The sequence below is a fragment of the Hyperoodon ampullatus genome, assembly GCF_949752795.1.
Source record: "Hyperoodon ampullatus genome assembly, chromosome: 9".
Taxonomy (NCBI): Eukaryota; Metazoa; Chordata; class Mammalia; order Artiodactyla; family Ziphiidae; genus Hyperoodon; species Hyperoodon ampullatus.
In genome coordinates, this window is record NC_136922.1 from 90595725 (window position 1) to 90611878 (window position 16154).

A 16154-nucleotide genomic window follows, 5' to 3' on the forward strand; every position below is an offset into this window, starting at 1 on the left:
TCAGGCTTTTCTGACACAGTGACTCCTGGATGACCCGTGTGCCTAAAATCCCTTCTCAGTACTAAACAGTGGGTCGATTTTCTTTTTACAATAAAAAAAGCTGAGTAATATTGCATAGGAGTACCAGAAACTGCCTCATTGGAAACAAAAACTATTTACATTAGATAAAAACCCAGTTGCAGGCTGTGTCTGTACATTTAGAGCATGGTGAAGCACACTGTGACCGACCATGGAGACAGCTTCTGGCACTCACACCCCAGGGGCACGTTTGCCACATGAGAGTAAAGAGAGGGTAGAAAGAGGGAGTGAGAGGGGAGGAGAGAGGAGTACAGCTCACTTCTGGTTCCGGAGCTGATTGGACAGCCAGTCCAGTCCCTCATAGAGCCCATCCCCGCTGGTGGCACAGGGGGCCTGAATGTACCAGTTCCTGTGGCGCAGAGAGTGCAGACCCAGCTTGTCCGTGATCTCAGCTGCATTCATGGCATTGGGGAGGTCCTGTTTGTTAGCAAACACGAGCAGAACGGCGTCCCTGAGCTCGTCTTCTGCCAGCAGCCTCCTAAGCTCCTCTCGAGCCTCATTCATACGCTCTCTGTCATTGCTGTCAACCACGAAGATGAGACCTTGTGTGTTCTGGAAGTAGTGGCACCACAGAGGCCGGATCTTGTCCTGGCCGCCCACGTCCCACACAGTGAAGCTGATGTTCTTGTATTCCACGGTTTCCACGTTGAAGCCTATAGTGGGAATGGTGGTCACGATTTCGCCCAGCTTCAGTTTGTACAGGATGGTGGTCTTTCCCGCAGCATCTAGGCCCACCATGAGAATGCGCATTTCTTTTTTGCCAAAAAGGCCCTTGAAGAGGTTTGCAAAGATATTCCCCATGCTGTAGACTGGTGGGAGCAACACTAGCCAGAGAAACCCTCGGCGGCCGCGGCGCAGCTGCTGCTCGGAGGCAGGCGTTGGTTTCGCTCCCCTAATATTTTTAATATAAAATATAATACATAAATCTGATATAGCATTTGAAAAACAACTCCACAGGGAGAAATTGACAACTTTGTTCACCCCATGATGCTCCACATTGTACAGTAGGGAAATTTCATATAGTTCAGACTTCCCAATACCAGAGGCTCCCAGCCCCGCAGTGCATCTGTACTCTCTTTGGCATTCACATCTTGACAGTCACCTCTCTGGGTGGCAGCAAGATAACTAAGGAAATTCCTGTCCTATAATCTCTGCAGGAGGCCAGGTCTCCATGTGAGTAGAGAGCAGGGAAAGGGGAGGAAAGCACAAGGCCCAGACTTTCCTGAGTTCTTAAAACAAGAGTACATGTAAGTAGTTAAAACACTTTACATTTATCATTACTGTAATTGTTAAGAATAACTACCATTTACTGAACACTTTCCTTGTGCCAGGTACATCCTGCATTATCTCATTTAATTTTCATAATGGCCACTTAGGTATTATCCCTATTTCACAGATAAAGACACAGGCTGAGGTCAGACAACATGCCTAAGTTCCCAGTGCAAGGAAGTAGCAGACGTAAGGTGCTTCACAGATTGCAAAACTATTTCAAAATGGCCTCAGTTACTCTTTGCACTACTCTGTGAGATGAGCATTCTGTTTTAACTTGTAAAACGAAGGGACAGGTGGCTTCAAAGTCTCTTCTAAGGTTCTACATGGCTGATCCCAAAGGGCGTTTCCAGTTTTGGGTTTCAGTAGAGGGGTCGTGTACTGAATAGGTCAATGGTGGGAGCCAAACACTTCGGGCCTGTTACACTGGATTACGGGGAGCAGATTTTAATCTGACCCTGAAAGAAGGTAGCGTGTGGTGGGAGACTAGATACTAGCAGCAAACAACCAGATCATGACGATAAGATTGTCAAGGAGACAATCTGTAAAGGGGATATAGGATCAACTACTTTCTGGAGTTTGCTGGAGGGAAGGAGAGAGCCAAGGCAGAATAGCCTAGGTCTCTGGATGATGTTTTGATGCATGGTGGACCAGCTCAACCCCACCTGCAAAGGCCCTGTGTAAATAGCTGTGAAATTTAGGCCCAGTACGTAGGCTTTCATAAAATTGTATTTTATTCAGGTCCTGAATAAGACAATCTGCTATTAATCCTTAAAGTACTCTATGTGTTAATATTGACTTTTTGAAACACTCACATAACAGAAAGAAAGACAACATGGCTATAATACTTTACTGCATTTTCATTTCTTATTTGGATGAAAGTGGGACTACACCAAAAGTTGGTTGAAGTAGTGAACTGGGACCCTGAGTTATTTTCATACTATCTATACTGTTTGCTACATCAGAAGTAAATTTTCATGACTGGTCTCAATGGAAATAAATTTTCAAATTAGTAATCTTGACTTAAAAACATATTGGTTTTGTGTGTGTGTGTTAGGGGGGAGCAAGAGGCAGCAAGAGAGGAAGCATTTTCCCCAGAATAATGAATTAGCAACCTTGGATCCTTGCCCAGGCTCTGTCCCCAACCAGCTAAGTAATTCTGAATAAACTTCTTAAATTTCAGATTCCTCACCTGTACAAGGAGATTCTAAAAGGCAAGTGATGTTTGATGTTGTTAATGTTCTATGTGACAAACCAGCATTCCACAGGTATACATAACAGTAAAACAAAATCCAGTGAGCCCCTAAGTCCAGATAAGTATCCCTAAATGCTATAAGACTGACACTTGTCTTTATCCTGTCTTTATCCTCCAGAGTATGGATGGTGGGCACTCTAAGTAGGAAGCTTTGATGTTACACTAGCAGAAAAGGTTTCCCCTCACTTTGTCCTCACCTGGTACAGAGAAAAGGAAGAGGAAGTGGGTAAGAGTATAGGATTTGGAATCTGCATTCTTGGGAGTCAAGACCGGAAGAGGCCTCCTCCAGTTGCTCTGACCTGACCTCTAGTTAATCCCGTACAAGTTTAATTTGACTGTCCCTAGATGGCACCTATCACCTGCTGGGATCTGTCAGGCCTTGCATTTGTGCTCTCCCAGAAGTAAGGGTCTGTTCTTTGACATCCTAGGAGGAATTGTTATGCTCTAAGAAGGATAAAGGAGATACAGAACTAACTACCAATGTTTACATCTTAACGAATTCAATACATAATGTATCACAGGGTTAAAAATGTGGAAATTAGCTTTTCAAATTTATGTTTAATTATTCTGAGGACCTGCTTGGCCATCACGTATCTACTGGACTTGTTATGAGGATGAAATAGGAAAAACTCAAAAGAGGATACTAAACACTAGGTAGGACAGCTTTTAGAAATCAAGAAGCAGAATTTCTCATGTGGTCAGGCAAACAAACCAATCCTTATTATTTTCACGCCCACCCAAAGGTTCTGACATTTTATGCTTCAAAGGCTTGTGTGGTAGTTCAATCCTACTTGAAGAAGCTTACAAGGCCCTGTGCCGAGCTTCGAGTATTTTCATAGATTTCTCTTGTTCAGTAACTGTGGCCCCCCAATTTATCATTCTCATTTCACTCCATCCTCTCTTCGTCTGTCCTATAAGCTTTTAATGCCTTCCATGTTCACTGTTCTTCCCCCAACCAAAATAATCTCAGGGGATTGCCTACGGGGAAATCCCTATAAAAGTATCAACACTAGGAGAGAGTGAGGACGAATTACTGCCCATAAATCGGGCACTTTAAAGGCTTTTGCTTTAATCATCGTTTAGGACTTAAAACCATGAGGAAAGCAGGAGCTTTCCTCCGCGAGGAGTGCCCACCTTCATCCGCAGGCTGCAGTTTCCCAAGAGTAAAGGAAGGCATCACCTCATCACTTCCAAGATCCCGTCGACCCTTCTCTACGTTGGCAGGTATTTCCTTCACGACGCCAAACACTTTCTAACACCTCGACCGCTTAAGAGCTCCTGAAGTTTTCCAATTGCCTTGGGGACGCTCCCGGCTTTGTTTTTCTACTTCCCTAGGCAGAAGCCCGCCCACTAGCGTCAAAGCTCGCTCTTCACTGGCCCGAAAGTGTGCTCGTCTCCTCAGCGAGCCATTCAGAGCCTTACTTTCTACGCCGGGGATTTGAAAAACGGAAAAGACCTCGACCTGTTCCTGGGAGTAGGGTGGGGCTGTGAATGAGTGACAGCTTGACCCTCCAATAGTAAGAGCCATAGGACCCGCCCCTTCTGGCTCCGGGGCTAGAAAAGAGAGTCGATGCCGGCAGCAGTGATGAGTCTTGGGAGGTACTGGCTGCTCGGCGGTTCTGAGGAGCGGCTGCTGCTGGTGGCCTTTTTGCAGGTGAGTGGTTTTGTTTTGGAATATTGCTGTTGCGAACGTTTCCATTTCTCAGTGATGTGGTGGTTTATTTTGGCGTGCGGGAGGGCCAGTTCCTTTCCTCCCCGGGTTCAGTCTTTGATGGGAGTCTGGCACTCGCGCGTCCACCCCTCAAGCTCCGACCCTCACTTATCCCCCAGGTCCCGCTCAGCTGTCCCTTTGTCAGAATAAGCCTCTCTGGTCTGACAGCCGAAAGGAGGATTCCGCTTGGTAGAGGTACCTTGACGGCAAGAATAAACAGGAGTTGAAGGGAGTGATGAACTCAACTCCCCTGGACGTCTGAGGCACGGGGTGACAGAGCTCCGTCAACAGTAGGGCTCCGACTGGAAGGGAGCTCGGTGTGTTTTCAGGGCTGTGCCACTATATTGAGGGCCATGACAGACCTGGCCCTAAAAGTCTCAGTAGACAGAAAAAACTTGAACGTCATGAAAGGAGAAAGGTGAATATCTGCAATGGTTTCATGGAGGGTTCTAGTCTGGAGCTAAATCACAGGTTCTTCGAACCACTACAAATGAAAAAATAAGTGTATTTCTTCTCCTTTTGAAGGGATGGGGGCCGTATTACTGGAGAAGGACAATAGAAATGTGTAATGGAAGTGAAGTTCACAGTTACGTTTTAAGGATAATTGGTTGTTAGTTAACTTGTAACTCTCATTCCCCTACCACCTCCCTTCCAAATTATGGAGGCTTTATAGCTTGTGGGTGGTACCAGAATGTTAACTGACTGAATGCACACTTTTGGGGAAAAAAATCAAATGCTATCTTTCACCAGTAGCTACTAGAGTTTTCTATAATGAAAGCAGAACACATGTCATTTTGTCTTTTATTTTAAAACTGTCTTCCCTGAGGCCAGGGGACTAGGTTTGATCCATCCTTGTGTTCCTGTAGCACCTCACACACCACAGATGCTACTCAATTGTGGTGGGGTTGAGAGAAGCATAATTCAAACAAATGGTGTCGTGGAAGGAGCTCTGAGTTGGCAGTCAAGACACCTGGGTTTTAGTCTTGAAGCTATTTGTGTGATCTTAAATCATTTCAGTTTTCTGGCTCTTCATTTTCGCATCTTTAAAAAGTGGATGTCGCATTGGATTATTTCCAAGGTCCATGCCTGTGTTCAAAGTCTGTTTTAAACTAAAGATCCTTAGACGTTTTCCACCACAAGTACATCCGCAAAATCTCATTGCAGTAAATTCCTAACCAGTCTGTTAGCAAATAAAAGTTCCCAGCTACAAGAGTAGTACCTGTTCTTTTGTGTCCATATTTAAACCAAACCAAGTGGATCATTGTAGAAAATGTGGCCGCTGTCCAGAATGAACATTGTACAGAAGTATAATGTGGCGGAAAACGTCATCCTCTATTCCACCACTCAGAGGCAACCCCTGTTGGTGTCCGGGTAGATCTTTCAGTCTCTCTTCCTCTTTTGCCTCCTATGGTTGGTTGAAATTAAGTGGCACGTTTCATTTTAAGTAATGACATCTAAATTCAGCCATGCCTTCATCTTTGTGTGTCTGGTGCCTAGAGCACAGAGGACACGCCAGTGTCTGAACTGTTAGGTCACTTGAACACCCTTGGAATAAAATCTGGTGTGAAGGGATATTTATATGGGAAATAGGACTAAAAGTATCACTTAATAACAAAACTCTTTAACTGAAACTTGGCCACAAATATGGATAAAATATAGTTTATAAAATGTAAAATAAATGTTAGTCACTTCACTAAAGCATTTGGATTGTAGAATATTGCTTAGTATTTGGTATGCTTCTAGGACTGTATCTTACTGGCAACGCCTCTTTCCTGAAACACACACACAACATTTGATTGCATTCCTACTTCCACTGTCTAATTTAACCTTTACTCCTTACTGCCACTCTCATTTTGCTTTATTCCCAGCTTTCGCTTCTGCTCATACCATCAGCAAGGCAGGATCACTCTCAAGGGCCTGAGGTCTGTGTCAGTCTTCATGTGTTAGTCAAAGTCGGCTCCATTCAACCCAGAATACCTCACACTCTTTGGTAGACCGCTTCACCATAATCTCATTTGGTCTTCTTCATAGCCCCTTGAGAATAGTAATTAGATAGGAAGGAGGTGTCATGAGTGGGTGTTGTGCACATCGGTGATGCCACGCAGGCTGGAACAGGCCACATGCCCCAGGCACACACATATGTCATTACACATGTGTGTCCCTTTCCTGTGAAGAGGGGTCTACCTGCTATGGTTTGTTACCTTTGTAACAAGTGGTTAATAGGTATAAAGTTGGAGAATGACAGGGTAATAGTGTCTGGAAAACACCTGTAAGTAATAGCGTTTGCTCCTGGTAAAGAGTTGTTCTTATAATGCAAACACAAATGGAACAGTTACCATAAAGCTTTAGGAAAAGTAATAGATTATGGAACAATAGGTACTTTTGGATATAGTCATGTTTGAACTTTTCGTATTGAGCTGGGCTTGGGGAAAGGCATATTTTAAGACCCTAAGGAACTGAGCTCCAGATTTCATTTCCCTTAAGAACTGTTCCTTTTTAATCTATCAGAAACACAGTTAACCTCTCTTTTTCCTATCCTCACATCTAGCCAGCCTATCTTTATAGAGTTAGATCCCTAATGCAGTGGAGGTTAAGAGTTGTTCAAAGGTATGTAGTGAGGATTTGGACCAGGGAAAACATCCAAGTGGTCTAGGGTAGGATTTGAATATTTAATATTTAAGGGTAAGCTTTGGCTCAAAGCCACTCTGGCTCTGCATGCCTTATTTTCTATTACTTCAACATTATATCATTGATCACATTTCTTACTCAATTTTGGAAACAGAAAACAAACTAAGTGTTTAGACTGGACTTTATCCTATAATTTTCCCCACCTGTTCATGAGTTGCCATACTAGAGTCTTAGACATTATTATTTTTCAAACACCTAGGAAAGAAGGAAGCACTGTCCCAGGAGCATTGGTTTGGGAGAGAGGACGAGACTCAGTTACCGTGGGTGAGGGAGAGGTACATGAAATTATATGGTTTAATGAGGAGCAGGTGTAGGAGGCAGCAGCAAGATTTTTAGCTACATTTGTTGATACTACCTAGAGATTCTGGAAGTATTGTGGAAGTAACCTCAGTAAATGCAATGGCCTGATATGTACCAGTCTCCTACCTACCTACCCACCCTCTCCATCCCTACCTTGCCAAAAGGATGCTAATCTTGAAACATAACTCGATTTTACGGTGACATTTATGGAAAGGATATTTTTTACCCTGTCGCCAGTTTAGGTGGGAAAAAATGCATATATGTATATATATTTCAAAAGGTCTTTGAAAATATGAGTCACCTGCAAATTGTGTTTTCTTCAAGTCGCCTATTTGTTTCTTTTTTGCCAAGGCAATTCCATAGCACCCATTCCTGAGCAGGTATACATTCACCTGAAGTGTGAAGCATTTATAAAGATGTCTAATAAAAGTAATGCATGTCAAAATGACAGATTATATTTTTGAAGTTGGTTAACAAGATGAATAATTTTTTCCCTCTTCTATCTTGAACCCATTATTAAATAATTCGATGAAGCAAAATAAACTACTCAGACTGATTTAAATGTGCTCAGTACTGTCTTCTGTGAGGGATAAAAACTGTTATGAATGGGATTCCATTATTCAAGGCACTTGCAGTTCTGGCCAAGAATGGAAGCAGGTGATTTAATAATGTTGGGATTATCCCATGACAGGATGCTTAAAGGTTCAAAATGCTGATGTGATTAGTAGATCTGGTAATCCCAGCTAGGCCAGGGTTTGGCAAACTAAGGCCTTCTGACCCAATACCTGATTTTGTACAGCCTACAAACTATGAATGGTTTTTAATGGTTGAAATAAATCAAAGTATAACAATATTTCATGTGCATGAAAATTATATGAGATTCTAATTTCTTTGTCCATATGTAAAAGACAAAAAAAGTTCCAATATGTTTATTGGAACACAGCCTTATTTGTTCATACATGCATTGTTTATGGCTGCTTTCAGCAGAATTGAGTAATTGTAACAGAGACCACATAGCCCACAAAGCCTAAAAATTTTACTCTTTGGCCTTTTACAGAAAAAATTGCCCCCACCTGAGCTAAGCTGGAGTGTCTTTCACATCATCGCCTTTACCCCTTTTCAAGAGCCATTATGCTTGTCCAGGTCTTCATTAAATGTTACCAGAATGGTTGCAAGAGCCTCACAAGTATTCAGATCCCTGGTTTTCCCATCTCTCTTACTTGTAGGTGCTGCCTGATCCTCCAAAAATACACATAATTAACCCTTTAATGATGTCCCAATACTTACAGAAGAACCTGCGTTCTTTGGCACAAGGCCCTTTTTGGGGCCACTATTCAGTCTTATCTTTCTAGACTAGTCTCCTCCTACTTCCTTGTTATACCCTATACTTAGTTTAAGGTGATCATATAATTTTCCAGATGGGACCTTCAAGTGTGAAAGGGGCCCTATAATAAGTATGTTGGGAAAACAGGCCTAAAGCAAGACTGTTCTAGGCAAACCAGTTTGAATGGCTCGCCATTTCTCCATAAACACTTATTCCCCTCACTGTTCCCTTAGGCTGGAATTCCTTTTCTTTTTTCTATAAATCTGAATCTTAAACATCCTGGAATTCCTTTTCTTTTTTCTATAAATCTGAATCTTAAACATCTTTTCAAATCCAGCTTAAATAGTGCCATGTCCATGAAGCATTATTCAAGAAAAAAATCTCTCCTTTTCCATCTCCCATATACATGAACTGCTCTCTCATGATGTGGGTTAATTTCTGCTTTAGTGATACATACATGTATCCTTTCCTCCATTAGTCGCTTAGAGACATCATTCATGTTGGATTCTATATTCCTCACAGGCCTAGCATTATGCCATGTTCAAAAGGAGTTTGTAACACGTTTGAAGAATGAGTTAGTTGACCAGACTTGGTAGACTGATGAGTATTTGGGAACGTCAATGTATTAATCATCCATTTTAACGTAATTTAAGTAGTGAGAAAAGTTGGGTTTCCAAGGACTGAGGACAGAGCCTTGGGTGCCAGTATGGCGGTGGAGCGGAGCGGTTCAAGGCATATGTATAGGCTTTGGGGTCCAGCCTGCCTGAGATTGAAATCCAGCTCTGCCAGTTACAATCTTTGTCATCTTAGGCAAGTTAACCTCACCTCTCAGGTTTCTGCATCTGTAAAACAGGAGTAATAGTAACTTCTCTGCAGAATGGTGGTTGAGGATTTAAATAGTCCCAAGCACACGGTGAGCACTCTGAGAAAGGTAGCGGCTGTGGTGTCATATGCTGTCTTCATTGTCATAGTACTGTTGCTGGCGGGCAGAAAATACAGATTCAGTAAGAAAGAGAAAAAAACACATCGTATATTAACGCATATATATGAAATCTAGAAAAACGGTACAGATGAACTGTTTTGCAAGGCAGAAATAGAGACACAGATGTAGAGAACAAACGTATGGACACCAAGTGGGGAAAGTGGTGGGGCGGGGGGATAGTTGTTGTTGGTGGGATGAACTGGGAGATTGGGATTGACATATATACACTAATATGTATAAAATAGACAACTAATAAGAGCCTGCTGGGGCTTCCCTGATGGTGCAGTGGTTGGGAATTCACCTGCCAATGCAGGAGACATGGGTTTGAGCCCTGGTCTGGGAAGATCCCACATGCCGCGGAGCAACCTAGGCCTGTGCACCACCACTACTGAGCCTGCGCCCTGGAGCCCGTGAGCCACAACTACTGAGGCCCGTGCGCCTAGAGCCCGTGTTCCACAACGGGAGAAGCCACCGCAATGAGAAGCCTGCGCACCACAACAAAGAGTAGCCCCAGCACGCCCCAACTAGAGAAAAGCCCATGTGCAGCAACGAAGACCCAATGCAGCCAAAAATAAATAAATAAATAAATAAATAAATTTAAAAACAGAAAAGAACCTGCTGTATAAAAAATTAAATTAAATTAAATTTAAAAAAAAGAAAATATAGATTCAACACTGGGACATAACAATAGAAGAGCTGGGAGAAATGCAGCACCAAAATCTTAGAAGATGTTTTCTTCCCTTGATAGAAGTAGTCAGCTTCAGAGGGGTCAAAGCAGTGTAAGTCCTGAGTGAAGATGGTCTTCACTTAGTAAGAAGTAACTAATCAGCAGTCTTTTGAGAGAGCATTTCAGTAGAGTGGGCAAGGTATAAGTTCGGTGTCAGAGGACTAAAAATGTAATGGCCAGAAGGAAGGGAAAAACAGCCAAGAGGAAGCGGCAGGAAGATGAGATGCAGAGTCATGTAAAAGATATGTTTGTTTACTAAATTTTTTTCTTTGAGCCACACCATACTTTAAAAAGGAAGGAACCCTGGGGTATGGTAATTTAGTGACCCGTGTGGCCCTTTGGGGGTATGAAGTAAATCATTGACTAAAATTAGTGCTTAATTCAAGTGCCAGTAACCCTTGCCAACGGATAAATGAGGACCCTTAAGAACCAACTCCAGCGTGGTGAGCTTTACCAAAAGCAACACAAAAAAACAAAGCTTGATTTTTAAAAAGGATAATTTTTCATTCTTAGCATGGCACCTTATTATAAGTTGGGGGTGACTATTGCCTGACTTGACCTTGTGATTTGAGGTTCTTCTCAAGAGCAGTCATACGCTGAGCCCTCCTTTGTACTCACCTTGTTTGTGTGCATTTCATGAAATGTCTGCCTGGGTTGGGGAGACAAGCTGTGACTGGAGCTTCTCCTGTGAAGGGAAGCTTAGTGAGCCTAGATGCTCACACCCAGACTCACAAATCTTCCGTGGTGAGGTAGAAAGAGTGCGGGTGTCAGAGGCACAGACCTGGATCGCAGCTCCAATTCCATTTAGTGGCTCTGCGTTTTTGGACAAGTCAATCAGTGTCTCTCTTTTCTCTGTGGAGATTATTATGGCCTTTCATGTTTAGTTGTTTAGTTGTTATACTAAACTGTAGCAAAAGAAAAATATAATGGATGATTATTCTTGGCTCTGCCTTTGCCATCAAATACACTGGAATTCTTGAGTTAAAGCTTCCTAACGTCTTGGGCCTGACTATTTTTGCTTTGGTAGTTACCACTAAAAATGTCAGGCCTTAGCCTTATTGGCACAAGCTAATCCTTTTTGCCTAACTTTGATTCAGTCAACACACCTACTAAGCACCTAGTATGTGTCAGGTGTCATGCTGGGTTCTAGAGATGGGGCAGTGAGTCAGACCAACCTTGATGCAGCTTACAGTCTAACAGGGCACACAGACGTGGAACAAGTGATCTGTCACAAGTGACCCATCACAACGGCACCCCGTGTCCTAAAGCAGGGGTCTGTGGAGGCACCTCACCACTTCTCAGTGGGTGGGAAGGAAGGGCAGAGAAGTCTGCAGAGGCTCTAAAAGCATTTTGTCCTCAGACCAGCAGCCTCAGCACCACCTGGAAGCTTGTTAGAAACACAGACTCTCAGGCCTGCCCCAGACCTACTCCTTCAGGCGCTGGAAGTGGAGCCCAGCAGCCTGTTTGAACCAGTTCTCTTGGTGATTCTGATGCACATTAAAGTTTGAGGAGGACTAGCCTAGAGGAAATAACCTTTAAGCTAAGCGCTAAAGCTACACCCGTCAATACAGCAGCCACTGGTCCTGTGTGGCTATGGAGCCCTGGAAATGTGGTTAGTCCAAATTGAGATGTGCTTTAAGTATAAAATGCACATCAGGTTTCAAAGACTTACTAAGAAAAAAAGAAAGTAAAATACCTCATCGAGAATTTTATATAGATCATATGTTAGAATGATAATCTTTTGAACCTAAAGGGTTAGATAAAATGTATTATTAAAATTTCACCTATTTTTGCTGCTTAGTACGGCTTTTAGAAATTTTTAAATTACCAATTTAAAAAAGCCAATTATATGTGGCTTGCATTACATTTTGATTGGACACAGCTGATCGAAAGGGTAAGTAGCAGGCCCCCAAAGCAGGGAGGGACTGAAGTGGCAGTGGAGGGGAGGGGGTGTTGGGTGAGGGTTCTGTGTAGGAGACAGTGTGTGCGGAGGTCCTGAGGCCAGAAAGAACATGGCATGTTCAAGGAAATAAAAGAAAACCAAAGCCTTGCAGGTCACATTAAGGACTTTGAGCTTTGTCCTAAGATCAACAGGAAGTAATCTGAGGGTTTTAAATAGGGTACTCAGTTTTCAGGAAGTTTGTAGCTAATACATGAGGGCAAGAGAGCTACAGCTGAATATTGCAAGGCTCAGAATCAAAGCTCCCCCCACCTGCCCAAAAGATGGTGGGGATGGAGGCATTTGGACAGGAAGTACTATTGAGAGGGAGGGAGCGGGACCCTGCTCGTCAGCAGCTCCTGCCCCAGGATAGGAGGCACGAACACCCCTGCTGAAGAGAGAAGCAGACACCTGGGAATAGTTTGGTGTTCAGTTCATTTTCAGCTTGGTTAAAGTTGAGAGCTAGAGGAAACATTCCAGAAGAGTCCAAAGTTGAGTAGGAGTTTGATTACAGAGCTGGGACTCTGCAGGGCACTGGCGAAGTTTTGGTGAAGAGAGGGTTAGGGACAAGGAAGCCTGGCACATGTGGGGATTAGAGGGGCAGTCCTTTGAAAGAGTGCGCTGGACAACCACAGAGGAAGGCTGGGGTTAGAGCCTGGAGGCTTGGGGCCTGACCAGCTCCAGGGGGCAGGAAGGCAGGGCTGGGGTTGGGGGGTGGTCCTCATTCACCTGTGGCCTGGAGGAGGTTTCTCTTTAAGTCACAGTCATACACTAGCAGACTCAATCTACCCTCAGAAATGTCTTGTTTAGCTCACATTTTTTTAATGTATTCAAATTAGTTGCTAGTATTTGTATTGGATCTCACATAAAATTCACATTTCCAGTTCTTTTGAGAATTGGAAGATTGAGGACCCCAGTTCCTCAGTCTCACAGAGAAATGGGCTGGAGCTAAGTAGCAGCTACTCCCTTCATTTTTCATTTGAGCTTCTAAGAGCTGAAATGATCACATTAAAAAAAAAAGACATTTATTTACCCTAAAAACAAAACAGAACCCACAGGTTCTCTCTGGTCTGAGTCTTGCATTCTCTCCAGTCTTTGTTTTCAGCAGCCCCAGCTTCTCCTTGTTCTCCAGAAAAGTTCTAGAATGGTACTCTTAGCTCAGCGAGACCAGATTATACAAATGCTTTGTCCATGCACGAGTTGCGTCCATCAGAGAAGCGCGTGTGTTCCCTGCAGTTCAGCACTTTTCCTACCACCTTGCAGCCCCTCAGCACCGCTCCTCACAGATCTGCCTGAAACTTTAAATGAAACTGACTACAGTGTTGTGTTTGTTGACACTTGACATACCAGCTCCCACAATGATTAAATTGTAAAGAATGCAAACTGTAAACCTCAACAGCTCCTTTGTGAATATTCAGTAGTTAATTAAATGGCAAAGATCAGTTGATAGCAAGGAGGAGAGAGGGAAGGGACTTTCTGTTGACCTGAGGTAGATGCTCCAGTTTGGTACCTTATCCTGTATTCGCCCTCTGTACACCGGAGTAAGATGCATGTGTGTATTTGTAGAGTCCTTGTGGCTGTAGCACTATTTCTCTGCTCCAATATATATATTTTGAGGGGAAGAAACAGAAATTGTTTTATTTCTTTAAGTAAGCAAATAGAGCAGATTAAAATACTGCAGAGCTTAGTGATAGTTGCCTCAGTGTTCATGATATTATTGCTACATTTTTTTTGTTCCCTCCATATAGTTTATAATCAAAAGATGATGGAGAAGTGCCTGTGCCTATAATATTTGTCCATCACACCTTCCTCATTTGAAGGGAAAGTAGCTTCATCAGCCTAAGGAGCTTCTTGTTTTTTTTTGTTTTGTTTTGTTTTTGTTTTTGTTTTTGTTTTTTGCGGTACGCGGGCCTCCCACTGCCGTGGCCTCTCCCGCCGCGGAGCACAGGCTCCGGACGCGCAGGCCCAGCGGCCACGGCCCACGGGCCCAGCCGCTCCGCGGCATGCGGGATCCTCCCAGACCGCGGCACGAACCCGCGTTCCCTGCATCGGCAGGCGGACTCGCAACCACTGCGCCACCAGGGAAGCCCAGGAGCTTCTTGTTTGACAAGACACAGTAAGGGCTGAGGTAGAGAACAATTGATAACTTCTCTTTTCTCTATCCCCCTCCTCACCGCCACTGAAAACAAAACAGTAAATGTTGCGTGGGCATGGATCCAGTTTTTGATGGGCCTGAAACTTCTAGTACTTAGTGGATTAGGGTGGGCCCTTTAAAAAAAAAAAAGCAATAAGAAGTGTCTTTCTTTTGCTGATTACACACACACACACTCTCTCTCTCTCTCTCTCTCTCTCTCTCTCTCTCTCTCTCTCTCTCTCTCTCTCTCTCTCTCTCTCTCTCTCATCCATGTGAATTCATTATTTGGTCCCAGTGCCTTAGAAGGAGTTTGTTCAAGTGAGGGGCCCTAAAGCTTGAGCTTCATTAGTTTCATGATTATTCCTCTTCCGGGCACCGGTAATCACCTAGCCAAACACTGCCCAGTTGTCTTTCATCCCATTCTCTGTTCTTCTGCCACCCAATGCCCATCTGGGCTGAGAATAGAGACATTGCTTTCCCTCTGGAAAGTCTTAGCTCTGCAAGGTACCATCACCTGAGTCCTTAGCCCAGGTTCTTCCAGTGACCTGATGCTTCCCCACTCCACATGCACTAAATAAAGCGTCAAATTTTATTGATACCTGATGAGAAAGGGAAGTCATAAACCTAACCATTGTAGCCTTTCAACCACTTGCAAATCACCTCAATCTGCTTCCTCCCTTGGGTCCTCTGTTGGCCCTCCACTGAAATTGGAAGCTTTGTTTTAAAGACATTTTTCCCCCTTGAGAATCTCTAGGAATTACTAAAGAAAGGAAGAAATTAGATCTAGATTCCAATTAACTTTGTCATTGATTGTTATATAACTGTGGGTGAATCACAGTTTTAAGTGGGACAGGAAATCTCCAGTTAATGGAAGTTGCCAAGAATGGCAGAAGACCAGGCCCTGATGTTCATATAATCTCTACTCTCCAGTGTGGAAAGTGCTGAGCTAGAGGTGGAAAGCGCTGGGCAAGTCAACTGAGCAGCGTTTGTCAGTGTAGATCTGTCCACTGCAAGGAGAGCGAGGCAGGCTGATGCAGCCAGCCCGAAGATTCTCCAGGGGACAGAGTGGGCCCAGCAGATCTTTGGGCCGGCAGCTCCACTTAGGAAGTTCAGAAACACTTTAGGGTTGCCTGTCCCTCTTTACTAGAGTCTTCGCCTGCTGAGATGTGGCTGGCATGTGGAGGACAGCTGAAGGGTTGGGAGAAGGAGAAGGGGGCCTCCTTATCAGTGTGCTTCCTCTACAGACCTGCTTCTGCTAATCTGTTTCTACAGGCAGCATCTCTCAGCTGCTTAATTTGATAGCTTGTTTTGCATCCGATTTCTTCCTGCCAAAAACTCTATCTTGAGGCAGGTGAAAGATTATTTAGGTGAGTACCATATTGGGTGTTAACGTTGATTTAAATCATTTTAATGTTTAAATGTTGAACCTTAGATTTTCTTGTATGTGGTGTAGCCTGTGGCATTGAAGAGCTAGTTGCCACCAATCAATGATTTACATACCAGATGAACGTGGTGGTTTATTGAATTAACATGTTTAATAACTTCGATAATAGGACGAGGCTGGTAAATTATTTCTCCACCAGAGGGGAAACAAAATGAGAAGGGTGCCTTTAATCTCGAGTCAGCTTCTCAGACCTGGGAGTTCCCAAATACGAGTCATCCTTTTAGACACCTACAACTCATTCTATTAAATCCTGTCTTCTGTAAGCAGAAACTGCCTTTTTTATCTGGTGGAAATGTAGCATGC

General features: G+C 43.6%; 1 protein-coding gene across 1 annotated transcript; it reads right to left on the minus strand.

Moving 5' to 3' along the window:
- Positions 1-333: 333 nt before the first annotated feature.
- Positions 334-956, minus strand: LOC307057696 (ADP-ribosylation factor 1-like; the record flags this gene model as incomplete). The annotated part of the gene is made up of 1 exon (XM_079710926.1): positions 334-956. Exon 1 carries the CDS (start codon positions 877-879, stop codon positions 334-336), a length of 546 nt encoding a protein of 181 aa, XP_079567052.1. The 5' UTR covers positions 880-956.
- Positions 957-16154: the final 15198 nt, after the last annotated feature.